At 38.4% G+C, this 18,329-nt stretch overlaps 2 protein-coding genes across 7 annotated transcripts in view; both read right to left on the bottom strand.

Moving 5' to 3' along the window:
- antkmt (adenine nucleotide translocase lysine methyltransferase) overlaps positions 1–6,742 on the bottom strand; it is a 20,072-nt gene extending 13,330 nt beyond the window's left edge. For 2 of the 6 annotated variants that reach the window (XM_057817398.1, XM_057817393.1), the window contains exons 1-2: positions 6,589–6,742; positions 2,250–2,413 (exon numbers count right to left, since the gene is read on the bottom strand). In XM_057817398.1, the coding sequence (XP_057673381.1) occupies positions 2,250–2,411 (162 nt within the window). In that variant the 5' untranslated portion in view covers positions 2,412–2,413; positions 6,589–6,742. Of the gene's footprint in view, positions 1–2,249; positions 2,414–2,557; positions 2,624–5,396; positions 5,679–6,573 lie in introns of those variants that run through there. The other 4 variants (XM_057817394.1, XM_057817397.1, XM_057817396.1 and 1 more) reach the window with 4 other exon arrangements.
- A 215-nt stretch (positions 6,743–6,957) lies between these two features.
- hirip3 (HIRA interacting protein 3) lies at positions 6,958–17,510 on the bottom strand. Its single transcript, XM_057817391.1, has 8 exons — positions 17,381–17,510; positions 12,987–13,107; positions 12,727–12,862; positions 11,452–11,655; positions 11,187–11,377; positions 9,603–9,750; positions 8,338–8,436; positions 6,958–7,322 (listed from the first exon to the last, which is right to left on the bottom strand). The coding sequence occupies exons 1-8, from the start codon at positions 17,443–17,445 to the stop codon at positions 7,135–7,137; spliced, it is 1,152 nt and encodes a 383-aa protein (XP_057673374.1). The 5' UTR covers positions 17,446–17,510; the 3' UTR covers positions 6,958–7,134.
- Positions 17,511–18,329: the final 819 nt, after the last annotated feature.

Here is an 18,329-nt window from a genome sequence, read left to right as displayed (position 1 = left end):
ATAATTGCTCTTCACCTAAAAATATATTTGTTTTATCCGATTACTCGATTAATCGATAGAATTTTCAGTCGATTACTAAAATATTCGATAGCTGCAGCCCTAGTTACATTTGCTTTATTATATTTTTTAATTCATAATTTCAACAGTCTCGTCTTTGTGGCGTTCTCTTTCGACACTCGAGCTCTTGCGAAATACTGCTGCTGTGAAATTAAACTAGCTTCAAGTTGCTATAATTTCTCGCTGCGTATCTTCGCTGTAATGTTGTCGTACATGTCAGCGTGTCTTGTTCGGTAATAGCATTATGCGTCACATCGAACTCTTTGAAAACAGCGACTGTCTCTTTGCAAATGAGGCGGACACAGTTGTTGCGTGTTTTATTGAAGAAATAGTCCAATATCCACCTATCCTTGAAGCGTCGGCCATCGCAGTCAACTTTTTTTTTTATTGATTGTCGCCATTTTAGAAAATTGGAAGTAAAGGGTCACACGGGGTAATGGTGCTTAGAGTGCTGCTCTTAAAGTTTTTCAACCTTTCGTGAGAATAGGCTGATTTTGTGTGGACAAGATAGTTGTAGATAGCAGGGTAGCAGATGTCAGGCAGAGAGGGCGAAGACAGCGGGTCGAAAAATATCCATTTAGGCATCAAATATGGATCTGGCGAATGGATAGACCGGAGATTTTCCACATAACGCCTTTTATGCAATGCATCCAATGAGTTTACAGCGTCTGAAAGCACCGGGGCTTTCATAAATTGCACTATAAATTGCACGACAAATTGAAACCATTGAGAATACGGATAAGCAATGACGGACAATATGGCGGCCGGATACAGCGACACGTCATTCTGTGACGTTGGTGAGTAGGGTCTATAGGGCATGGTTCCAGTAATCCATGTGCTTTGTTGACATGTCTTCAACAAACTGTTTGCGGGGTAGGGTGCGGCGTATGGTCTGAGCACTAATAGGCTGACCCCCCACCTCTTCAATCTCTGCAGCAATGCTGACAGCACTCCTGTAACGAGTCACATGACATTTTGGAGGGAAAATGACAAGCAGTACTCAATTTGGACATTTAGGGATGTACGTAGTTTCTAAGGGGTGTACTCACTTTTGTTGCCAGGGCTTTAGATATTAATAGCTATATTTTGAGGGGAAAATAAACTATTATATAAGCTGCACACAGACTACTTTTCATTGTGCCAAAGTGTCATTTTGTCAGTGTTGTCCCATGAAAAGATATACTTAAATACCTGCAGACATGCGAGGGGTGTGCTCACTTTTGTGATACACTCTACCTCAAATAGCACCAAAAAATGGTTAGAGACCAGTACCCAGTGCCAGAAAAAAAGAATGAGGCCTACATAGAACAGAACACAGTGCCTATAGTCAAACATGGTGGAGGTCCAATAATGTTTTGGGGTTGTTTTTCAGCCACTGGATGCCTTGACAGTGTGCAAGGAGTCATGAAATATGGAGACTATCAAAATGTTTTGAGCCAGAATGTAGGGTGTAGTGGCAGAAAACTGCGTCTGCGTCAGAGGTCATGGGTGTTCCAATAGGACAATGACCCAAAACATACCTCCAATAGTATCAAATGATTGGAGACAAAGCGCTGGAGAATTCTGAGGTGGCCATCGATGACTCCGGATCTAAATCATATTGAACACTATGGAGAGATCTCAAAATTGCTGTTGGAAGGGGGCACCCTTCAAATCTGAGAGACCTGGAACAGTTTGGAAAAGAAGAGTGGTCCTAAACTCCATCGGAGAGGTGCACGAAACATGTTCATGGTTATAGGAAGTGATTGCTTTGTTATTTCTTCTGAAGGATGCACAACCAAATATTGAGTTGAGGGTGCCAAGAATTTTGTCCAGCCCATATTTTTGCATTTTGTGTAAAATTGTGTACATTATGGCTTTTCTCTCCAGCTTTTTTTGTGTTTCTCAAATGCACATCCAACAAATAAAACACATTCATACTGAAAACATTTGTAATTGCATTAATTTCTGCGAGAAATGCTGTATTTTCTGGAAAAATTCCAGGGGCGCCAATAATTTCATCCATGACTATCTCTTTCCAATGCTAAATTTGAATGAACAGATTAAACACCCAACCAAAAAACAAAATAAAAAAATAAAAAAATGGGGGGGGGGCTACTTCACGGTTTTTCACTTATCGCGGTGGGTTCTGGTCCCCATTAACCGTGATAAACGAGGGATTACTGTAATGTAAACAACACAGTTAATCTTACCTGTAACCTCAGTGGCACTTTTCGGAAACCTGGCTGGAGGAGTCCTACCCAGACGGCGTAAACAGCGAGACCAGTCCCAGCAGCAATCTGAGCAACATCCCAACTTCGGAGTTCTCTTGTCTTGAGCTCAGCAAATGCATCGTCTGAGGCATCATCATCCATTTCTATAAAAGAGGATTGTTTTTCAGTAGCCCGCACTGCATAATGAATTTCATGTTAACTAGTGTCGCACTGATACTGATACAGCACTAAAAGGACATCTTTGGTATCGGGGAGTACTAAGAAATAACATGCTGTGCAATATCCACCTTTTGAGATCTAGTTTCCAAACAGTGGTCGCCCTACCCAAGATGGCGGCCAGTTATGCATGGCACCTTAAAAAAAATAAAAATAAAAGCTTGTCACTCTTCCCGAGATGATTGACGTCCAATCATCCTTCTGCTGTGAACTGAAATGAGTTCGTCACTAGTAGACATCCAATCCAGTGTTGTTTTCGTCAATGATTACAATAACGAAAATGTTTCGTCAATGAACACTTTTATCATGACAATGGCAAGACAATAACCAGCTAAAATTGTGTTTTGGAAGACTAAAACATAACAAGCCTAAAGCAAGTTTTCATCTGACGAGAATAAGACAAAAATGCGCCATAGTTTTAGTCATATGTTCACAATGCGTGACATTTTATGTGTAGTTAGCCTGCATATTAGTAGTGTCTGGTTGTGTCATTCATGTTACATGATGCCCCCCCCCCCACTCAGCAGTGCAGTGTCCTCTCCACTCTCAAGGCTTGCACACACGGTGTTTTCTTATCTTGGCCAGAGAAACTATGCAACGTTGCTAGTTTAGACTCTAAAGGTCTGCGCTGAGTGATCACACACTAAATGTATCTCATAGCATTAGCAACGCATTCTGTTCACATTAGCATTAGGCTAATGCTAAACGCGAGGGTCCTCTTAAACTCTCGAACAATCTTTTTTTTTTTTTTTTTTAAACATACAGTTCGTGGCCTCCAGGTGGGTATAGTTCATTGAAAATAATTTACGGTTTTCCTGCTGTGTGCGCATTATCAGGAAGTTGGCCTTGTCCTTGTTGACGCTACAATATGTGCTCAACTGCCAATGTTTATTTGAAATAGTTGGACACTTTACTTTTTTTTTAAAAACTTATTTTACAGATGAACATATTTTTAGTAAACGTCGACTAAAACTAGACGAAATTAGTTGAGTTTTCGTCAACAATTATAGACTAAGATAATCCCATTTTGATATGACTATGACCTAAGACTAATATCATATATATATATATATATATATATATACATACACACAAGATATATAAGTACAGTGCTGGCCAAAAGTATTGGCACCCCTGCAATCTGTCAGATAAGGCTCAATTTCTCCCAGAAAATGATTGCAATTACAAATGCTTTGGTATTAATATCTTCATTGATTTTGCTTGCCATGAAAAAACAAAAAAGAGAGTTAAAAAAAACAAAAACAACTAAATCATTAACATTTCACACAAAACTCCAAAAATGGGTCGGACAAAAGTATTGGCAACCTTAGAAAAATCATCTGATGCTTCTATAATTTGTGTAATTAACAGCACATATTACTTACCTGTGGCACATAACAGGTGGTGGCAATAACTAAATCACACTTGCAGCCAGTTAAAATGGATTAAAGTTGACTCAACCTCGGTCCTGTGTCCTTGTGTGTTCCACATTGGTCTTTCTTTTCTCCTTGCTCAAAGAAATTTCTCAGGACTTGACAAGCAATATTGAGTGGAAGCACGGAAAAGTTCAAGGCTACACGTCCATCTCCAAAGACCTGAATGTTCCTGTGTCTACCGTGCGGTCACATCAATAAGTGTAAAGCCCATGGCACTGTGGCTAACCCCCCTAGATGTGGATGGAAAAGAAAAATTGACGAGAGATTTCAACGAAAGATTGTGCGAATTCTGGATAAAGAACCTCAACTAAAATCCAAATAAATTCCAAGCTGTCCTGTAGACAGAGGGTACAACAGTGTCAACCTGTACTATTGGTCGGCGTCTGAATGAAAAGGGACTATGGTAGGATACCCAGGAAGACCCCACTTGTGACCCATAGACAAAAAAAAAAGCCAGGCTGGAGTTTGCCAAGACTTAACTGAGAAAGCTAAAAACGTTTAGAAAGAATTTTCTCTGGTTTACAGGGAAAAAACGAGGTCTTCAAAGAAAAGAACATGGTCCCCAAAGTCAAACATGGCTGAGGTTCCCCGATGTTTTGGGGTTGCTTTGCTACCTCTGGCACTGGACTGCTTGACCGTGTGAATAGCATTATGAATTCTGAAGACTACCAACAAATTTTGCAGCATAATGTAGGGCCCAGTGTGAGAAAGCTGGGTCTGCCTCAGAGGTCACGGGTCTTCCAGCAGGACAATGACCCAAAATACACTAGCACTAGAAAATGGTTTGAGAGAAAGCACTGGAGACTTCTAAAGTGGCCAGCAATGAGTCCAGACCTGAATCCCATAGAATACCTGTGGAGAGATCTGAAAATGCCTATTTGGAGAAGGAACCCTCCAAATCTCAGAGACCTGGAGCAGTTGGCCAAAGAAGAATGGTTTAAAATTCCAGCAGAGCATTGTAAGAAACTCATTGATGGATACCGGATGCGTTTTTTTGCAGTAATTTTGTCTAACGGTGCTACCAAATATAAGGCTGAGGTTGCCAATACTTTTGTCCGGCCCATTTTTGGAGTTTTGTGGAAAATGATCATGTTTCCCCCCCCCCCACTCTCTTTGTGTGTGTTTTTTTTTTTCATTGCAAGTAAAATAAATGAAGATATTACTACTAAAGCATTTGTAATTGCAATCATTTTCTTGCTCCAAGGTTTGGAGAGAATTTAATTGGAAAAACATTGTGCTGTTCTTCCTAAGCCCTATGCTAAGGAAAGAAATCGTATCTGCTTAACAACCGTGCTGGAGAGCATGTGGACATACAATGTGGGACACTTACATATATTCTACTCATGCCAAAATATAAAAGAATATTGGGATACATTTTGGAATGATTTGAGGAAAAATAATAGGATATGGAACATTCAAGGTGGTTTATTTGGGGAATCTAACTCAGGAAATAATATAAAAGAAGGTTGAGTACCTTGTCAAGGTGTTGCTGACAGCAAGTAAAAAAGTAATCACAAGACTGTGGTATAAAGTCAACCAACTGAGGAGCAGTGGATGTGCATGGTGGAAGAGCTATGTGAAATGGAGATTTACGTTTCGATTAAGACTACAAGAAAGACAATTCGAAGCCAAATCGAAGACATGGCGAGACTTTAGAAAGGGAAAAGAGGACACCAATTTCAAATGATAAACAAGAACTTAAGCATACTGACCAGATGATTGGGGGCAAATTGAAGGTCTGGCCTTGATGTGGTAAATTAGTGTTATTTATTTATAGCCCCCCCCCCCTTTTTTTGTTTTGTTTGTTTGTTGGTTGGTTTATTGGTTGTCATTTCAAGTCACTTGGTGCGATTGTGTTTGATTTTGAAAAGTGAAAAAAGGACTGTCAAAAACCCCACTGATCCAATCTATTTGAAATGGAAGAATGGCAACGAATTAACGTTCATTTATTCGCTGCGAGACCTCCCACTTCAAATGGAAAGGACGTTTATTGGCGTCAATGAATTGTGCAGTGTTTGACATTGACCATGCCATGATAGCAATTAGTTTCCATTCGAGTGTGTATGCAGTAATTTAATATTTAAAGGAAAATCAAAATGTAGATTTTCAAAAAACGTGGTCCAGTACCGTCACCGGCTGATCACACAGCCAGGTGTTGGAACTGGTTTTTGGAGCCAAAAAACAGTATCGGCTTTAACTATCAAACTCATTTTTACCAATGCCATTCCAATGGCTGGCATTCAGTGATCATCTATCATTGCCATTGACAGCGATAGACGGCCATACCACTTTGACTGGGAGGGCTGTCAGCCCCTCGAATGACGAATGGCGTTACTACTGAATCGTCAAGCTAGCGATGGACTACTCAGTTTAAGTCGGTATCGTACGAACGGAACTTTATTACAAACCAAAGACCAACTAGTTGTAGGTACTTGTGATAATGCAGTACCGCACATGAATAAGAGTGAAAATATTTGTATGGTATCTGTTGAAATAAATTCTGAAGTTAGCATGAGGACATTTGTCAGAAGGGGTGTCAGTCATAATTTTCCCTTGCTGTTTTCAATGTGCAAAATGTTCAACTATCCACGGATCTACGACGAATCCACAATCAGAAAAACCGCGTGTAAATGGATTACGATAACACATACAGTAGTCCCACTGACCTCGTAGAAGGCGGACATATTTTTCAGACGGACTGGTCCGCGTCTAAATGATTCCGATTAGTCAGACAACCATTGTTCCGGGGAGATTACACAAATAACAAGTTTAAAATTTTCAACTCGAAATCGATATTAAAAAAAAAAAAAAAAGTCCTAACCATTTTTGATACCAACTAAATGAGCCCCTCCCATTAATATTATAGGATATTTAAACAATTATGTGCGCATTACCATTTCCAAAAATTCAATATTATACCGGATGCATGATTTAAATGAGTAACCATTGCTCAGCTCTAAACAACATATAACGTTTTATTCCTGTAAATGTACACATTTTTCAAATTTCAATTGTTACAAAATTCTTAAGAAATTACAATGTCTCATCAATGGTGAGCTATAAACATTTTCATCCACATATGTGGTCCTTGGGTAGCCTACTACCTTCCGTCTGTGGGCACAGTGTTTCTGACCACTGCTGTATTATAGAACAACTGACTAAATTTGAATTTGAACAGTCTTTTTCAGAACATTTGCATGAACAGGTGCGCTTCATTCACTGCTTGCGTCATCACTGATGATTCCCTTCAGGTTGGCCCAGTCAGACGTCCTTTTGTGTCCTCGCCGTATGCTGCTTTCCTCATCGCTATCAGAGTCAGAGTTCACCGAACGCTGATATGTTGCGAGCGGGGGCTCACTTTGTTTTAGTTGTGTAAAAGCTCCTCGTCTTTTAGGTCGACCTGAGTGACGGAATCAAGCATTGTCAACAGTTTCGTGTGCAACATCCAGCAAATATATGAATTATTCTATAACTAGAAAATGCATGTTCTCGAAAAATTACGTGGGGATGCTTTGCTCTCCTATGGGTCACATCCTTTAGATTTTTGGTAATTTCGCTAACTTTCTATTAATTTGGGATTATTTTCGGGTCACTTTCTTATTAAGTAATTGGCTGCCATACACAACCCTAGATGTTCGATCCATTTTAACAGGGAAGTGGAAATGAACGAATGTTCATTTGCCCCTGGCATTCAAAATGGATTGGATTTCTAGCACTGTAAATTGCATTGAAACATGAGCATTCACAGCCAGTCCTCCCAAATTAAATGAATTGGATGTCTAGTTTTGTTGGATGGCAGGCAATGATAATTGTGGGCCACTTCCTCGTTAATTTTAGGGTACTTCCAGGTCAATTCCAGTTGATTTGGGGGAATTACCAGTTCACTTCCTGTTGATCTTGGTTGACTTTTGTTGATTTTAGGTTTTCTGATTATTTGGGGGGTATTCCTCAGGTTCTTGTACATTTTGGATGACACACAAATTTTGACAATTTGAGGACTTTTTTTTTTTTGTCAACAATAATAACCACCAACGGATACTTTTTGCTGGTCTGAGTTGAAAATTAATAGGAGTGAATGGACATGTTTTTGCGGTTAAAATTTTAACAAGGAAGTGACCTACAATTAACTGACCACCTGCCATTGAATATGAGGGACATCAAATTCTTTTAAACTGGGAGGACTGGCTACCAATGCTCATCTTTCATTGCCACAGACGACACGAAACGTCCAATCCAGTTCACTGCGAAGAAGTAAATGAACAAAATACACTACGTTTAGCGCCGCCAATTATTCAACAAGGAAACGACCCGAAAATCCACCCAAATTAATAGGAAGTGAATGAAAATCTAAAGGAAGTGACCCATGGGAGAGCAAAGCATCCTAATGCAATTTGTAGTAATCTTAGGAGTTTTACCTTCACTTTCAATAATGTTGCTTGCATCCAGTTCAGCAAGTTCCTTAGCTTTTTCCCTCTTTAGACGTACTCTTTTACATTTCTCAATGGATGGCTGACCTGTGTGAAAGAATGAAGGCAGCTCAAGAAATGAAAATGTATAGTGTCGGGCTCAGGACCTGCCATCTATCAAAGACCACAACAAGAGCAGGATTTTTGGAACTTGAGACCTAGTCACGACCAAGACTATAAAAATCCATTTAAAAAACTATATCAAAGGTTTATAGTAAAAGAGCATTCTATCGTTTTTCTTTAAAATACAGTTGATTTAAAAAAGGAAAAAAAAGTGCAACTCTTCAAAAAAAAAAAAAAAAAAAAAAAAAAAAAAAAAAAAAAATCAAATCGCATGCAAAATTCTAATTTTGTTCAACCAAATACTTGCAAAAAAAGATTTAAAGAGCCAGTTTAGTTTATTTGGCACAGCCTAGTTGAAATTTGACAAGTCTGTAATATAAAACTAGATTTAACGTAAATTTAAAAAACTTTTTCCAGAAATATTAATCTCATCATGATAAAATTAGAGCAGTGGTTCTCTACTGGGGTTCGATGAGTAAGCCTCAGGGGTTCGGTGAAGGTGAAGAAACGCGGAGCCCTAATTTGGACACTGACTGAATCTAGGAAGAGTGGCGTTTTATACTGGTTATACCTCAGTTTACAGGCTTTATTCCATTTCTTTCAACTGCTAGCCCTCTATCTAATGGGAGGAAAGATTTGTTTGCTCGGTGGAAGATTGACTTGCACTTGGTATGAGGAAGTATAACAGACCTACAGGTGGCGTGAACTTTTTTTTGTTTTTTGTTTAAATTGCGTCATTTTACGTCATGAAAATAGTATGTGATGCAAAATGTGACAATAAAATGAGAACATAGACATGAAAACAACAAAAACAGTGTGAAATGAAATGAGTTTCATTTCATTTGCAAATGTAAAAATCTGCATCAAAATTATTATTTATGTTATTTATTTATACGTTTAGGTTTTCCAAAATGTTTTTTGTGAATTAATAAGCTTCAACAAAAATTTCATTATTAAATTAGTAAAAAAAAAAAAAAAATTACAAATCGACTAATCATAAAAATAGTCGGCTGACTAATCGGGAAGAAATTGGTCGTTTGGGACAGCACTAATTGTTATATTGTCATATTGCAATACAGTCGTTCTTCTGAGCCTTATATCACAAATCATATCGTATCAGGACTCGGGAATTACCAAGTAACGTCACTGACCACAAACACCAAGATCTTCCAGCTCCTTCTTTAGAACAGCTACCATGGAGCGGACAGAGCGGCAGTCACCAAGGAGGCTCTTGTAATTGCGTCTCTCGCCACAGAGAGAAATGTAGCGTTTCAGTCTAATGATTGTTTTGTCATTTTCCTGCAAAAAAAAAAAAACAAAAACAAAAAAAATAAGTTATGAATTCTAGTCTACTCAATTTATTATTATTATTTTATAACTAGTGAGGTGTAAAAATACTAAATTATTGCATACTGACTTGAATGTAATTGCTATCATGGCTTGGTCAGACACTGATTTAACTCATTGACTGCCATTGACGTGACTCGAAGTCCAAACCAGTTGAAGTGGGAGAGTAGCAGCAAATGAATGTTCATTTGCCACCATCCTCCCAATTCGAGTAGTTTGGACATCTACTAGTGATAAGCTCGTTTAATAATTTTCTATATTTTTGCAATTAAATATGATGTCCAGATAGAACATTTCAGTTTTGATACTTTAAACAACTATTAACTCGTGATGTCCCGATCACATATTTTTGCCCCCGAGTTAGAGTCACCTGACTTTGAGAATCTGCCGATACAGTAGATACCGAAAAAAAAAGTTGTTTTTTTTTTTTAACAAAAAGTTTCAAACACGTTACAGTACTGCACTTTTTACAGTACTTAGTCTTCCACTTTTACCGGGAGTGCTGCGGAGTATAAAACCTATATACTGTATTTTTGTATCTTTTGACAATGTCATTGATTTCTGCATTATTTTGTTACTTTTTAGCCCTTGAAAAGCAAAAAAACAAATTTGGCCTGAAAGATATCGGAAAAAACTATCATTACGTTATCATTATCGTTACGATACCAAAACTAGAAGAGCTTTCACCAGATAACTTTATAGAAATTTCTTTTCACTCTTTGTAATATACTTTTGTGTTCTGTCAATTTCGGTTGCATTTTCACATTATATTGGGACTGATTGTAAAACCGCTATTGCTGTGGGATCTTTGAACATATCTCAGTTTATGTTTGCACTTTTAAAAAAGTATTAGAAATACATTGCCAATACTTGTTTTTTTTTTTTTTATGTCCTTTTATCACTCAAATATGCATCTATATCACGTTTGAGAAAAATTATTATTGGCAACTCTAGCAGCTGCTAACTTTACTGTTTATAATGACTGACGCTGAGCTGCTACTGAGGTGTGTTAACACCCCAGTAATGGCGGCCACCACTAGAGAGCGACGCCTACAAATCTCTAATCAGATAAATCTATACTAATTTCTTGATAGTGATGATGGACGTCCAATCATGTTGATCCAGAAAAACTTCTGTACATTAAAACTCTTAAAATGGGCTTATCACGAGTTGACATCCAAGCCATTTGAAGTGGAAGGGCTTACAGAGAATGAACGTGCACCCTCTCAGCTCAAATGGATTGGGCATCTAATAGAGAAACTCATTTCAATTCACATCAGAAAGATGATTGGACGCCACATGACGAAGGGGTAGGCACCATCATTGTCAATATTTTTCAGTTACCCGGTACTTGTTTTTCATCCAATTATTGTAACACACACTCTCACCTTCTGTTTTTTTGTGACGTCATCTTTGCCTTTTTTGGTTGATTTTGTGTTTTCCGTATCCTGACCGTTTTTCTTCTTTTTACTGATTTGCTTTTCTTTGTTTTTGGGCTGCTGCTCATCTTTCAAAGAGGGCAGAGATGAAGAATCTGAATCATCTTGGTTCGGGTTCTTTTCTGCAGAGATGTTTTCTTCTATATTGAACAACAGAATTAAACAGAGTAATATCGAGAACTATGATGATGAATGATTGAATTTCATTAGTCACCTTTTTCACTTTCTTCAGACGACTGAGAGCTGCTGTCATTCTTATTGGAGCAACTTTGAGCCTCATAGTCACTCTGATCTTCAGAGTTTTTCTCACACTCTACTTTTTGTGGTGATTTTCTCATTTTCTTCTTTTCATCGTCCGTATTCTCTTCCTCCGCACTCTCCACACTGCCTTTTCCACTGCCCGGTCTTTCCTCCGATTCTGCAATAAATAATTCTTGAGTACAACACATCCCCTCACAAAAAACCCCACAAGAATTTGCACATCGTTGTGTCATGTTTGAGCTAATATTACAAGATTAAAGTCTTTATATTACATGAACTGGAAGTTGTTTGGTTACGCGGCCTAAACTTCGAAATACCTTTTCAAAAACATGCATTATATGTCATATTAATGAGATAAGTAAAAAATAAGATACTCTGGAGGTTCATTGTGAGTCACATTGCTGAGAGAAAAGGGCGCTGTGGAAAGCGTAGGGAGGTGAGAGAAGGGGGATGTCATGGCTGCTCAGGTCGGCAGCATCCCCTCTCTTACCGCAAGTCTGCCATCCAAACTAAAAAAAAACTAGGTAACTAGGTACTGTTTACGCGACTAAAGAGGGGGAAAAAATGACTGGAGACAGAATGGCGGACGAGACTCCAGCGTCGTAAAGTTGAAATCACGTAAGTCGTAAACCCAGGGACTACTTGTACGCTGAATAAATTTTCCAACCAAACTATTTGTGGGGAATAGGAAAGAGACCCGACTCTCAATAGAAAAAAATCCCAACATAAGTGAAACCTCCACAATATATCCTGCATGTATAAAATTGTGTTTGTCTTTCTTTTAAGAATAAATAATCTTAAATTTAGGGGATAAAGCAATAAAAGACTGATAGGGGCCCAATTTTCAAGTCTTGAGTTTACTTCTCACTCCATTGTTTCTCACCATGTGTTAGACAGCACCATCTACTTCATGTACTCAGAAGACCAACATTCCTTAGAATGGAATATGTGGAGAAACTCCCATCAAAGGGGGATATTTTCGATGGCCACAGATGTTGCTTTGAAAAGGGTTGACCCAGGTTTAGGTAATGAGTCTTTTTTTTTTTTTTAATGTATTATGAACACAGAGCATATTTGAACATGTTTACATGTCCTTGCATAACCGGGTTACTGCCAAAAGCCTCATTTTGAAAGGGTTATTGACTGCATGTTAACGTGGCTCTTGAGTTATTTGGCAGACTCACCTGATTTTTGATTCAGGTGCTTTTATTGTTGAAAACAAACTCACCAGATTCAGAAATTACTCCACAGCGGGACTTTTTTTGCTTGGACGCATCCTCATCTTCACTCTCATTTTCCACATCTCTTTTTCTCTTGCTTTTAAAGTCTTCAGTCTCTGACTCATCATCGCTTTTGTTATTCTCCTACGTGGCAGATTAAAAGATTTGACTGTCAATTTAGCACAGGTTTTTTCCCTTTCTTTAACATAAAACATATAAAATATATATAAATGATTTCAAATATATATATACATATATATGTTCATACCATCATTTTCATCAGTTCCTGTTCAACTACTTGTTTCAGTAAACCTTTGGTGGATGAACTTAGAGCTTCACCTCCGACATTGGCCAAATAGCGCTTTTTTAAAATTCCCAGAGTCAGCAAACTGAATAACATGAGCACATAGAATAATAAAATTACAAACAGTAAAAAATTAGATTATAATGTGATAATGACAATAAGTGGGACATGCTTAATCCACAAGTTGTCTTCTAATTATCGTACTTAAATTTAGGGATGTCCGCGATTCAATCACGTGATTGGAAATTGGGCCCAGGAGATCAGGTTTTTAAAACGGATTTTTTATTTTAAGCATTACTCATTAGCTGCCATTGACCGTGATAGATATCCAATCTATTTTGACTTGAGTCAAATTGGATTAGACCTCCATCGCTGTCAGTGGCAGTGAAATATGATCACTCGATGCCAACTAGGGCTGTAATTTGATTAGAAAAAAGCTTTGAATCAGATTTTGCTGCTTCGGTAATTCGTCTAACTAGAGGGGCGTTGTAATGATTTGTTTTGAAAGTGTTGCATATAGTTTTATTGATTTGGGGCAATACATTGCCTACTAGTGGCAACAGTGAATATGACATCATTTGTCTAACAGCTGAATCCAGCAGCTCCCTGTTAAGACCAACACAGGTTTTTGTTTGAGCGAATGTTTATGCATTCATAATATATTTATATTTAGCAGTTTTGAGATTTTTTTCTTTGTTTGAATGATTTGTTAAGAGCATTGTAAAAAAAAGTTAGCCTTTTATAGCATTTAAGCTAACGACTTTTAATATGCAAGTTAGCCAATTGTTCTTTTGTTGTACGATGAGGTTAAGCTCAGGTAATTTATTTCTACTTGCATTTAGTGCTCTTGTGAAATTAAAGCGCAGTTCTGAATAGTTTGAAAAAGCACTCGGGTATTGTATTTTGTGTTCGGACGTAATGCTCTTTTGAAAGTGCAATCTTAGCAAGCCAAAATAAATGGCATTGCAAGCATAAACACTTGTTTCTGTTTTACATCTCCTTAAATTTGTTCTGCAACGCATTAAACGTTTGTAATCTAATTACTCGCTTATTCGAACTAACTAGCCAATAGATTAATTGATTACTTAGAACAACATTGGTTAACTTTTCAATTTTGGTCGATTTTAGCGATGCAGGTGGACAAAAGTGGTAGTTTTCCCTTAGGGAGGACTGCGTTTTCCATGAGGACCAGTGCACAGTGTCGTAAAATCCTGATCTCCCAGTCACCTGCAGATGGATTAAATGGCATTTATGTTTCCAGCGGCTGTGTGAAGGATGCACAGTAATGAGGTAATGAATCCAGTTGTCTATCCAACAATAGCATGATAGCATGTTGAAGATATATCAACATAATATGACAATGTTGGATATCAAACATTTGATTTTGCACCATAACCCCCCCCCCCCCCCCCCCCCGACGAGTTCGGTCGGGGGGGAGGGTCTTGCCAATGAGTGATAGCCGAGCCATCGTTTATTCTTGAGTGTCCCGTTATCCTGGCAGCCTGTTTTTCTTTTTTCCATCTCCTCGGACTTTTCGTCTGCTTTTGTTGCTCTGCCATCTCTGCAGAATTAGCGCGAAAGCGTTCGCATCGACTTCAGACTTTATGACGAATGGGGAAGTGACGTATGCCGTAAAGCTGTGTCAACACATTTGTCATTTTTTTGTGTGGCCTAATGCTAACCTTCCCAGTTGAACTGGATTTGATATTTATAACCGTCAGTGGCAATGAATTAAAGTAATCGAAAGGTATAAGGATATTGCAAAAAAACACACAGAAATACATTAATTCATCTTCTGACCCGCTTACAGCCAACTAACAATGGGCAGCAGGCAGGGTACACCCTGAACTGGTTGCCAGCCAGTCGCAGGGCACATAGAGAAACAATAACTCACGCACACCTATGGTCAATTTGGGAGTGTTCAATCAGATTATCATGCATGTTTTGGGGATGTGGGAGTACCCGGAGAGTAGGGTTGGGCATCGAGCATCGAAGAAGCCAAGAGAAGCGAGTGTTTGTGCATTTCAACTTGATTATAACCATGGACACGGTGCGGTGGTGTTTAAAAGTTTGGCTTGCCTCAACTTTACAAAAAAATGACCAGTTAGCTATGTGCAACATTTGCAACACAACTATATCATGCAAAGTTGGCTGCACGACTAATATGATTAAACAACTCCGACTTCATGGAATACAAGTGCAGAGTGCCAAGTGCTGCGTAATTGACACGCTGCGTCGTCACAACCAGGTAAGGCAATGGTGTTCAAACCTGTCCTCAAGGGCCACTGTGGGTCCTGGTTTTTGTGCCTACCAATCGAGCACAGAGAGTTTAACCAATGACGTTTTTGCTAGAAATCAGCACCTGACTGCAATCAACTGATTACACTTGTGAGACACCAGATTGGTGAAAAGATGTCGTCTTGTTGTGTAGGAATGAAATCCAGCACCCACTGCGGCCCTATGTGGAATAGTTTGGACACCACTGAGGTAAGGAAACCAATAAATTACATCCGTCCTCTGCTGTCCCCGGCGACCCGACCTCAGATTAAGCAGTAGCTGATGGATGGGTGGATGGATGGAATAGTACGAGAATAAGTCCTATTATTACATCGGGCTCAGGTAGATATCACATATAGAACGAAACTACGGACTCGTCGGCGTTAGTAAACCGCCGCCATCTTAAAGCAGTAGACTCCTCCGTTAAAATCAACAGTATTAAAAGATCTTCAAATTATAATCAATAGAATTATTTATATTTAATGCTTTGTCGTAGCTCATAGCCAAGGTACACGAAATGGCAAAAGAATATGTGTAAATGTTTTCTCCATGAGCTTTTGAAAAATAAACATTTTTGTGAAAGTGCACTCCGGTGGAAAGAAACCTCATCACATTCAAGTTCAAAGACTGATATTTATATAAAAGTTAAAGTTCATATAATTCATTCATTCATTCATTTTCCATGCCGCTTATTCCTCACGAGGGTCGCGGAGGTGCTGGAGCCTATCCCAGCTAACTTCGGGCAGTAGGCAGGGGACACCCCGAACTGGTTGCCAGCCAATCGCAGGGCACAAGGAGACACACAACCATTCACGCACACACTCACACCTATGGACAATTTAGAGTGTTCAATCAGCCTACCATGCATGTTTTTGGGATGTGGGAGGAAACCGGAGTTCCCGGAGGAAACCCACGCAGGCACGGGGAGAACATGCAAACTCCACACAGGAAGGCCGAAGCCCGGGATTGAACCCTTGATCTCAGAACTGTGAGGCAGACGTGCTAACCACTCAGCCACCGTGCCGCCAGTTCATATAATAAAAATCATAAATAATAATAATTTTTTAAAAATTATCGAGAAGACATTAATATAAAGGAATACATTTTTAAATGACAAATTTCCTGACTTTTTTTTTATTTTTTTATCCTGCCTCTTAAAAGAATCTTAATCAGAACCGGAATTGTTCAATTTCAAACGATGCCTAACCCTACCGGGAAGCAACGGGGAGGACATGCAAACTCCACACAGGGAGGCTGGAGTCACGATTGAACAAACCATCTCAGAACTATGAGGCAGACATGCAATACCAGGGGTGTCTCAAAGGCCAGCAGTGGATGCTGAATTTCACTCCAACCAAATGAGATGAATACAATTTTACCAATCTGGTGTCTTACAGGTGTAATCAGTTGATTGCAGTCAGGTGATGTTTGTTTGAGCAGAAACCTCATTGGTTGAACTGTCTGTGCTGGATCTGTTGGAACAAAGACCAGGACCCACTACAGCCCTTTGTGGACTTATTTGACACCCCTGTGGTAAACACACACATTTATATACACACATCGCATATTTATATTTACACTACTGTAACGAAAACACTACTACTAATAACCATATTATATGCCTTTGATGTTGAGCTTTGTTCAAATCGGTCCCTCCTTATTACATTTCCGAGGTATCGGAACAGGACTTTATATCCACACATCCTGAAAATCTGGTGACTGATTCACTTAACGTGATTGACGTCACCATGCTTGACAACTGGTGCTACGTAATACCTAGATGTCGTAATAAGTGTCTCGATTTCTAATGTGTTTTATTAGCCTTCGGTTGCAACTGAACTGTGGCGCACTTTTGTTTGGCGATGCATGGAATCTGCAATTTTTACACCCTTGGTCAAATGTTTCGAGAATGAAAATGTCTTAAAACTTATTACCGCAGTGTAGACAGACACTACTGTTTCAATACATTCGCGTTACTGTGACGTACCCCATGTGTCCCATTTTTACTCAAAACTCCAAATTGAAAATAGCGATTTTACTAGCATATCGTCTCGCAATGCATTTTAATACATTTAAATTACCTTAAATCGTCTTCCTCACGCAGTTGTCCACGGACAAACTGCCGAATGCTTTTTAACTCGCTCATTTTCTTGAGTTGTGGTGGCGGAATTTAAGTACGCGACTTGGCGGCAGAAAAGCACAGGAAGTGACGTCATTAACGACAATTTTCCGTTATGATGTAAAATTATTAAATATCCAACTAAGCTTTCTCTTGCTAAATTTCTTGATATTAATGATTTGTGCTCTTTCTGTGGAAATGACATGGAAACAATAATGCATTTATTTTTTGAATGTGTAAAAACAAAACAAAATTTGGACTGCTTATGAAAGCCATTTTTTTTTTCATTCTACTGGCCCCTATAATTTGAATTTAAAAAACATTTGTCACGACACTTACCCTACAGATAATAGTTTTGAATAGTTAATACATTTTATTATTCTTTATGCTAAGTTTTGTATTTAAAAAAAAGTTAGCAAAGAAACCTCCAGTATTTGCATTTTTCCAGTCAGAAATTGATTATACACAATCAATCAATAATATCAATTAGCAATTTGAAAGATATATTCTCATCGGTTTATGACTTTATGTTTTTTTCCATGAAGCATCTGGTTAAAATTTCTATATTACTTTCACATCTTAAACTGCATGTTTATTTATTTATTTTTTTTAAAATTAGTTTTATTTATGTCGCAATGATAATGTAGCAGTGTTGATTGCATCTGTATGTGTCAATTTGTTTGTCAACTGACTGTTGTGTGAAGCAGATGTTTGTACGCATTTAAATTCGAATTACATAAATTACAAAAAAAAAAGGGAAAACAATAATTTTTTAAACCCACATTCCTTTCCAATGGCAAACAATTTTTAAATTTTAAAATGTATCTCGTCCTACATTTTTAAAAATCCAATTAAACACCCAAACATTCAAGAAATCAAGGCGCACAACAGTTGTTTTTACCGAGAACAGA

The sequence above is a fragment of the Corythoichthys intestinalis genome, chromosome 16 (genome assembly GCF_030265065.1).
Source record: "Corythoichthys intestinalis isolate RoL2023-P3 chromosome 16, ASM3026506v1, whole genome shotgun sequence".
In the NCBI taxonomy this organism is placed as follows: Eukaryota; Metazoa; Chordata; class Actinopteri; order Syngnathiformes; family Syngnathidae; genus Corythoichthys; species Corythoichthys intestinalis.
This window is presented reverse-complemented; position numbering and strand designations above follow the sequence as displayed.